Raw genomic sequence first — 9,388 nt, forward strand, 5'->3', positions numbered from 1 at the left:
ATAGGAGAGATTCAGATCCAATCTGCTAAGCATATACAAATAGATAACAGATAGAGCAAACAAAACCAATCTAGAGCAACATAGACTATGCATATGTTGTAATTCTGATCATGGATATCAATGCAACATATATATGATCTTAGTAAAAAGCATCTTTAAATCTACACCTCCGGTTTGGATCTTGAAACCCCCCCCCCACCTTACGAAAGAATGATCCTGTCACGATCACCTATATCACCACAAGCAAGTTAAGGGCGTGATCATAAGAACATGTCATACTCATCGGTAGATCAGGCATGGAAATCTGGTCACCATGACCACAAGAACACCCAAAGCAATCTATCATCGATTTGTAGATTGAAAAGCAAGCAAACCCGATAAAGCATAAAACCATCAAAGGATATACTTAGATCGCTAAGAATATGAACACATTTATTACTTCACCATGAATGATTGTACATTACAAGATCACCACTGGGATCCTACCTTGATCTTAATGACTCCTACCTCCACAACTCCAGTGTGAGCTTCCTCGTAGGGTGATCATGCCGGTAGAGGTTTGCCTATGTTAGCCCCCAACAACCGCACAGCCCTCGGCTCTCCGGAGAGGTGTCCCTCAAGCTCCTTATTGCTCTGCTGCTTCACATCAAGTATGTCATCTTCGAGATGGGGCTCGGTGGATCTTTTTTTGGGTATTTATAGTCTAGAGAGCGCGTGGCAAAAATTAGAAGGCGAGGGGGCAAAGGAAAGCCCCAGGCTAATCAGCCTGGGATGGTCCAGGCCGATCGGCCTGGGCCTTCCTTTTGCCCTCTCACGTCCTGCTTCGTCCTCAAGTCTCATCTGGTGCTTTGAAGTATTATTTTCACTTGCACGTGGGCCTGGCTCATCGATTGTGTCAAGATGAGATTGATCTTCTTTGATTCCTCTTTGATCCCAAAGTGATCCTTACCATATCTTCACAAACTTAGCCCTTAAGTCATCTTGGAGGATTGCTTGCCAAAGATGGGCATCGAAAGGCTCCAGAAGACCCTAGGCCGGTCGGCCTGGGCTCCTTTGGGCTGATCAGCCAAAGGCCCTTCCTAGGCCTATTGGCCTCTACCTTTTTGTGGTTCAATGCTCATTCAGTGCTTTATCTAAAAGTATACTTTTAGGTCATATCCCTGCAAATACAGAACTCCAAAATATGTTTCACATGTGAAAATGACTGGTTTATTAGGTGTCATCAATAGTTTAGGTATCAAATTCATGTGATTATTGAAGATAAACAGGGGTAAAAGTGTGTCAATAGCGAGCATCAACACCTGCCTGACTGCCTTCAACTCCAGCTTGGCTTAGTCTAGTGCCTCTGGCTTGACTTGGTCTGGGTGGAGGGCCTCTGTGGCTGCTGCCATGTTGGCTTCGATCGGAGCGTTGGACTGACTATATGGGATTTTGCTGATCGAGTTGTTCATAGATGAGTTCCGCCAGTTCAGCCAACTATTGGGTGTACTTGTTTAGGGGTGTCACGTGGGTGATGAGATCAATTGACACGATGGTGGTCAAAGGAGTATGATGGTGACGTATCTGAACTGCTTCAAAGGCGATGTCAAGGTTCTGGATCGGTAGATATGCTGTAAGGCGGCATTATCGCTCTGCTCTTTCGGTGTTTCTTGCTCGTCGTCGAGTTCCTTGTGCTCCTATTTCTTCTTTGACTATGTTGGCAGTGAGCTCATCTTGCAAGATGTCATCTAGGTGACATTCGTGTCATGGGTTGTTATCTCGTTGCTCTTCTTCCTGATCACCGTCTTGGTTTTTGAGAACAGCGAAAACTTCTCGCTCTGGTGAGAAGCTTTTCGAACTAAAGGCGGTGACTTCTGTAGAGCCACCCTCCTCTAGGATAGGAGACAAAGGAGATCCTTCCCAGTGCGAGAGAGTGTCGAGGTAGGCGATGAGGCACGAATTGTTGTCCTTGGCTAGAGCAGATGGCTTCATGTTGGCTCAGTAGACGAATCTGCCTTGTGGAGTTGATGTGATTACCAGGCTCTGCTACAAACCTGATCAAGGGGTCTCCTCATCCGGATCCTAATAGTAGTCGGGGTCTTCGATCTCATCCATATCGGGTTGCGATCTGGACAAGGCCACCTGATAGACAGTGGCCGCATTACACAGTTTGAATGGGAATTGATTCTGGGAGTAGTTCGATTCGTATGATGGCTTATGCGTCAACTTGTGCAAGTCAAGCCGACTGGCGGAAGAAGCTGAGTTGTACTCAGACTCGTCCCCCCAGCCTCTGACTAGGTCAGAAATTGAATATCCACCGAAATTCTCGACGAGATCCTCCAGAGCTTCGCGCTAGAGCTTCATGGTTGGCTTCCTTGAATGCGACGATTGGCTTGATGATGACTTGTGCCATCGAGTTTGCTAGTGGATTCTTGGTGCTCCCCTACTTTGCGCGTCAGCTGTCGGTGTTTAGACCTGGCAAGCTACCCAGGAGAGTGCCCGAGGTAGTGTTTTTGTTGGTGGGGCTCATCGAGATTAGGAACTCGAACTAAACACAGACACATGATTTAGACAGGTTCGGGCAGCTAGTTGCGTGATACCCTACGTTCTATATTTTAGTTGGATTGAATTGCTTTGAAGGGGTCCCTACCTCACCTTATATAGTTAGGAGTAGGTTTACAGGTCGGTTTATTACATAAAAACTAGTCGGACACGACTAGAGAAGTCCTACCCTTATTACAACGGGTATTTTCCTAATCCTCGACTACTCTTTGTCTTTCCACATATACTATGTTGTCCTGCACCAAAGCCTCTATATCAGATGCGTCTCGGTGTATAGCCCTATATTTGGGACTGTTCAAATCTGCTGGTGGGCTCATAGATGTATGTACGACACATGGCAGAACCGCGCAGGGAGGCCATGGCGGCTAGGGTTTGGCCTAAGCCATCTCCTAGACAACTCCGAAGACTTGCAGCGGCCATCAGCTCCCTCTGGTGAATGACCTAAGTTTCATCGAGTTCTGGTGGTTGGATGCACATGCCGACGGAGAACAAGGATATTTATACTCCGAAGATGTTGTGGGACGAAGGCCACGTTGATCGGGGCTAGAAACAGGCTAGACCGATCGGCCTGGGCCCGCTGGGTCGATCGGCCTAGATGATTACGCCACCTTTCTAGCCTCAAATGCTAAAACTTTCTATATGAAAGTTGTAGATCATTCGAGTCATGCATTTTAGACACCAAATTTGCCCAAATTAGAGTCCAAAGGATGTGGACGTATTTGGATGACAAATTGGGCTAGGCCGATTGGCCTATGGATCCGGGGCCGATCGGCCTACCCTCTTTTGAGTTCCCCTGGTCCTCGTCTTTCTCGTGAAGACTCCTTATATTGTCCCAAGTCCAATTCCAAATCAAGCCCGTACAAAAGTCACATGTTTATGTTGTATTTCCTACCATTTTGCAATATAGTTTAAAATACAACACATATGCAAATATGAGGTTATTTCAGGTGCTAAGTAGCAGGTTAGTATAAGATTTAGTCCAAAATACTACTTAAATAGCACTAAAAAGGTGGCAATAACGAGTGTCAACAATTTCCCCATGCTTATTAAACCTTGCTCGTCCTCGAGCAAGTCCAGGATACTTGCTTAATCAAGAAATTAGCATTGCCCTTCGATGCCATCCATGCACTTAGTTATACATAACAAGACACATTGCTCTCTCAAGTGTTTAACATTTAAAGTTCAAGTTGTGACCGGCTACTTTTCATCATGGAAGATAGACTAGTAATAAATAACAAGCCACAATAAAATAAATACAATGCTCTTGAACCTAAGTGAACTTCAGGCCTTTACCTTATTCCATCGTGAACAGTTTTTCAAAAAGATTCAAAGCCAACACAAGAGAGATTCTCTCTTAAAAACTCTCATCTCATCAAGCCACTCAAGCCTATACTAGATTATTTTCAACCTAATCTACTCATATATGAAAGTGGAAGGTTTATGTGAAGCTTGGTAGGTAAAAATAATCCTACCAAAATATTATATCTGAAATATTTGTCAAACCAAGAGAGATCTATTGGAATTACTGAGACTTTTCAAAAAAGCCATGAAAATTAAATGTTGGAGAGAGAAAGAGAGGAGGAAACACACATTTAGATAAGTGAGCATGTATGTAATATCCCTCAAAATTAAATGATATTAATTGTGCTAGTGTTTGCAAAAATTTAACACTTTTTGTTTGAATGTGTGGATCAAACTTAAGGTCCACCGTCATCTCTTTTCTCTAAATTTCAAAAGCTAGTAATTAAATTTTTGCACTTCAATTTAAACACATGCTTGCATGATTGATTTGGATTTGTAAGTTTGCATTTTGAATCTAAATAAAAATACAAACTAAAGCTAACTCAATTATAAAAACCTAGCTAACTCGAGCCTAAACTCCGTAACCCATCTAACCTAACCAGCTTGGCCTCCTAACCTACCCCGGCCTAGCCCACCCAAACCATCAGGCCATGCCTAAACCACGGTGCGGCCCAGCTAAGCCAGCCGGCCTAGCTAACCTCGCCGGCGCACCTTTCGGAACCCTCCTCACCGCAGCTGATGACCGGTGAGCCCCGCCTGTGAGCCACCCGGAGAACTATTCCCCTTTCTCCTTGCTCCCGACGCACGCACGCGCACAGCGATCGCTGCCCCGCGCACTGCCGCTCCGCCGCAAGCTCGCTTTTGTGCTGGCGCGCCTCGATGCTCGCCACACCGTCCTGCCATGACGCCCGCCATGCATCGCCACACATGACCCCCTACAGGAGTCTTCCACGACAGGGAAAACCCCCACCTTGCCCCTGCCCGCTGATGCGCTCCACGCGTCTGCGCGCATGGATGCTGAGGATCGCCGGCCATCCACCCCGCGCACGCCTCGCACCTATATAAGCAACCCTGGCCTCGGACCTCCCTCACCAAAGCCGCTGGGGTTTTTCCACAAGACGACGCTGCCAGTTCGTAAAGGAGAGAAGAACAGGAGTGAAGAGGAGAAGAAGGGAGAAGGGTTGAGCCAGGAGGAAGCCGCTGCCGTCCTCGGAGCCGTCGTCATCACAGAGGAGGAGCAGCTGTCGTCGCCGTCCGCAAGGCACCATGCTGCACATCTTCACCACGCTGGCCCCGCCGTGAACCACACCCCCTTCCTGTTCCTCTCGGCACAGCGTCTCTGCCTCGCCATGTCTTGTCCAGCCTTTGTGCCACGTCTTGCAGGGGAGCTGCTGCCGCCGCTTGACGTCGCTGCCGCTCGCCACCATGCCGCCGCAAGTCTGGAATGCAAGAGCCTGGCACATGGCCACCGGCATGCCGTGGGCGGAGAGTCCTCCCTACACCGTGCACGCGCTGCCCGCCCTCGCAGCCAACCGCTGGGCCAAGGCAAGGCCTTGGCCGTGTGCACGGCGCACCAGCCCCACACCGCAACCACGCCGCCTTGCCCTGCTGCCCTGCGGGCCCCCTCCGCCACAGGCCCGGAACACCGGTACCCCGCGCGCTGCAGCGGCCGTGCCGTGGACAGGGTTTTCCCCTGTGCCGTGCACGCGCAGCCCGCGTCGCGCCCTGCAAGGCCCCACGCCACCAAACCCCGCCGGTGCCTCCTCGAAGGGAGCAAACACATCTCCAAGGGCAAGAATAAGGGTCAAGCGTCCAGCCAGCCACCAGACCAGGCTGCAAAGGTGGGCGTGGAAGGCTTCTCTGTGCCAGAAGCTGACACATCAGCTGTTGCCACTGAAACGCTGGTTCTGGAGTTGTAGGTGTGTCACACACCGTGCGGAGGTTGCGAGGCTTCCTGCTGTGTGAGCTGTGCAATGGTAAGGCCCCATCGATGAATGGAATTCGGCACCATCTGTTGGAGAAGAAGCACAAGAATAAGGCAAATGCTAGCTCTGATGTCTCTGCCAACGTCTCCACAGGTGAAAATGCGGCAGCAAAAGTACAACTGATGGACACAGACACAGCTGTCGTCGCTGCCATGGCAGTTCAGGTGGAAGCACCATTGGCGAAGTCAGTGGAAACAAAGGTTGGTGATGACAGTGAGCTGCAAGTAAAAACTATGGCTTCCACAAAAGAAGATGCTGCCACTGGGGACACTACCGAGACTCATGGAGATAGAGATGAAGTCCAGTGCAAGTGCTGCTGTGGCTGAGGAAAATAATTTCTGTCGTTTTGACTCACTGACCATGGAAGTAGATAATGTGTGCCATCCTATACAGCGGGTGGATGGCTTCCTCGTCTGCCCTTGCTGCAACGCTAAGGCACCATCTGAGATCATCATGCGGTCGCACCTTACTGGGAAGAAGCACAAGCACAAGATGAGACTTGCTGTACGAAAATACAAGAAGGATGCATCTGTCCTTGCCACCGGGGGTGATGAGGTATTGAGGTGCTAGGAAAGAGCTCAATGTCCGTGGAAGCCAATGTAGAGGCAGAAGCAGCACCATCGATAGTGACATAAGCAAGAAACGCTGCTGCCATGGCACCCATGGGAGTAGATAGTCCAGCTGAGGTTGAAGGCATTGAACCTGCAGAGGATGGCGAGATTACTCGGGTACAAAGCAACAGCTCAAATTCAGTGAAAGCTGGTGAAAAGGCAGAACCGGTGCCGCCATTAGCAGTGCTACAAGTAAAAAATGCTGCTGCCATGGGACCCATGGAAGTAGATGATCTGGCAGAAGTTCAGCCTCGCATTGAACCTGCAGAGGATGGTGAGATTACTCGGGTGCAAAACAACAGCTCAAAGTCAATGAAAGCTGATGAAGAGGCAGAATCAGAACCGCCAATGGCAGCACCACAAGTGAAAAACATTCCAGCCATGGTGCCTTTGGAAGTAGATGGACCGGCAGAAGTTCAACCTTACGTTGAACCTACAGAGGATGGCGAGATTATTGAGGAAGCTGGAGGAGAGCACTCAGCTGACAGAGCGAATGGCTCTGTGGCCCAAGCGAAGGAATCCGTGGAGACCAATGACAATGCTCCGCTTGGTAAGACAATCAAGATCCAGGTGGTGGGCAAGGTGTTCACCGTGCTGCAGCAACATAATGGCAGCCTCTCGTGCCAGATGTGCGGCGTGCACGGCTGCAATAAGGATGGCATGATTCTGCACCTCTACACTCGGATCGGATATATGCACTGGGACAAGGCCAATCTTGCACAAAAGGAGAAAGAGGCTGCTGCAACAGCGGTGGACAAGGACGGTAATGGCGGTAGTGCGGCTGGTGAGTGCTCAGGTGGAGCACTAACGACAACAGTGTGTGATCATCTGAGCAGTTCGTTGTTTGCTTTTTCGGGTTGTTGTATTATTTGTTTCATGTGCAACAACCTCACAGTCATGAATACTAAATTTTTTGGGCAATTATTTTCTGTCAAAATATATCTGTTAAAATGGACACATTAACTTTCAAAAATAACTTCTACATATAATTTTGGTACCCGCAGAATAATTTTGATATTCGCGGAACTCTAAAAATTTCCAACCCGTGCCTGGCCTGGCTCCCATCTAGGCGAGATATCATGGTGCGTGGAGGCATGCAGCATAGAGGGGAAAGGGAGGCTGCGGAGAACTTAGGAAAATTGAGTGTCTAGTTTTGAGGTCTTTTAACAGAACCGATAGTGACGGATAGCGCTACGGTTTGTGATAAAGAGCATCAGTAAAAAGGATTTATCTCACAAAGTCTGCATCAATATATCACTGAAGGTTTTTAGTGGAGTGGCAAACTGATATAAATAAGATGAATGGCATCGTTTAAAGTGTTCAAGGACGAACGACTATGTTAATTTTTAAGTTTATAGATATCCATAACAAGTGAACGTTATGTTCAAGTACAGGATATAAAGATAAGGAAAAACTTATTTTGGTATTATATGTCAAAATCACATTCCCGTCCCTGGTGGTATGTTTTTTTTTCCAATTTTTACTCTATATGTTGAATATTAATGCCTTTGATCAAATGTGGCGTTTTATTCTATATCTTTATTATGCTTTTAGAACGCTAGGCATAAACAATGGGCATTCTCAGCAGTGCGGCAAACGCACGTCTCAAGCACAAGTATTTTATACCATCTGTCAACCACACCGTACTTCACGGCCACGGACATGTCCCTTTCCACACAATACATCGTACAAGCACCGTATCTTAAGACTTACAAAAATACAGGCCGGTAGCTATATATACCCGTGCAACTCTTGCATATCAATCACCAAATCAAAAGCACAGTGCACAACGCCAGCAGTAGCAACCTATTGAAAGGCCTGATCGATCATGGCCAGCCCCAAGGCTTTTCTCCTTGCAATCCTCGGCTGCGCCTTCTTATTCAGTGGTGCTCTCGCAGCTCGCGCCCTGAGTGACGACTCAGCCATGGTGGCGAGGCACGAGCAATGGATGGCACAGTACAGCCGTGTCTACAAAGATGCTGCCGAGAAGGCTCGGCGGTTCGAGGTGTTCAAGGCCAATGTTAAGTTCATCGAGTCATTCAACGCCGTTGGGAACTGCAAGTTCTGGCTCGGCGTCAACCAGTTTGCCGACCTCACCAACGACGAGTTCAGGGCCACCAAGACTAACAAGGGCTTCAAACCTAGCCCGATGAAGGTCCCTACCGGATTTAGGTACGAGAATGTTAGCATTGATGCGCTTCCGGTGACCATCGATTGGAGAACCAAGGGTGCTGTGACTCCCATCAAGGATCAGGGACAATGTGGTAAGTACATTTAATTAGAAGGATGATACACTTGTGTCAACACTATTTTTCTGCAACTAGTGTTTGATGTACGTTGAAACATAATTAACCAATTGCAGGCTGCTGCTGGGCGTTCTCGGCTGTGGCCGCCACGGAGGGCATTGTGAAAATCAGCACCGGAAAGCTCATCTCGCTCTCGGAGCAAGAGTTGGTGGATTGCGATGTCCATGGAGAGGATCAGGGATGTGAGGGTGGTTTGATGGACGACGCCTTCAAGTTCATCATCAAGAATGGCGGCCTAACCACTGAGTCTGGCTATCCTTACACAGCTGCGGATGGCAAGTGCAAGAGTGGATCGAACAGTGCTGCGACCATCAAAGGCTATGAAGATGTGCCGGCAAACAACGAGGCAGCCCTCATGAAGGCCGTAGCTAACCAGCCTGTCTCGGTGGCCGTGGATGGAGGAGACATGACATTTCAGTTCTACTCCGGTGGTGTGATGACTGGCTCTTGCGGCACAGACTTGGATCATGGAATTGCAGCAATCGGTTATGGAAAGGCAAGTGATGGCACAAACTACTGGCTCATGAAGAACTCTTGGGGCACCACATGGGGCGAGAATGGTTACTTGAGAATGGAGAAGGATATTTCGGACAAGAGGGGCATGTGCGGCCTCGCCATGGAGCCTTCCTACCCCACTAAGTAG

At 48.5% G+C, this 9,388-nt stretch overlaps 1 protein-coding gene across 2 annotated transcripts; it reads left to right on the top strand.

The window, feature by feature from the left end:
• Window positions 1–270: 270 nt before the first annotated feature.
• Window positions 271–9,388, top strand: LOC117861660 (senescence-specific cysteine protease SAG39). Of its 2 annotated transcripts, XM_072294472.1 has the most exons (4): window positions 271–285; window positions 1,606–1,655; window positions 8,324–8,703; window positions 8,802–9,388. In XM_072294472.1, the coding sequence occupies exons 1-4, from the start codon at window positions 271–273 to the stop codon at window positions 9,386–9,388; spliced, it is 1,032 nt and encodes a 343-aa protein (XP_072150573.1). The 2 variants fall into 2 exon arrangements, with proteins under 2 accessions (XP_072150573.1, XP_034601122.1); XM_034745231.2 differs by lacking the exons at window positions 271–285; window positions 1,606–1,655 and having other exon boundaries at window positions 8,087–8,703.

Source organism: Setaria viridis, chromosome 6 (genome assembly GCF_005286985.2).
Source record: "Setaria viridis chromosome 6, Setaria_viridis_v4.0, whole genome shotgun sequence".
Lineage (NCBI taxonomy): Eukaryota > Viridiplantae > Streptophyta > Magnoliopsida > Poales > Poaceae > Setaria > Setaria viridis.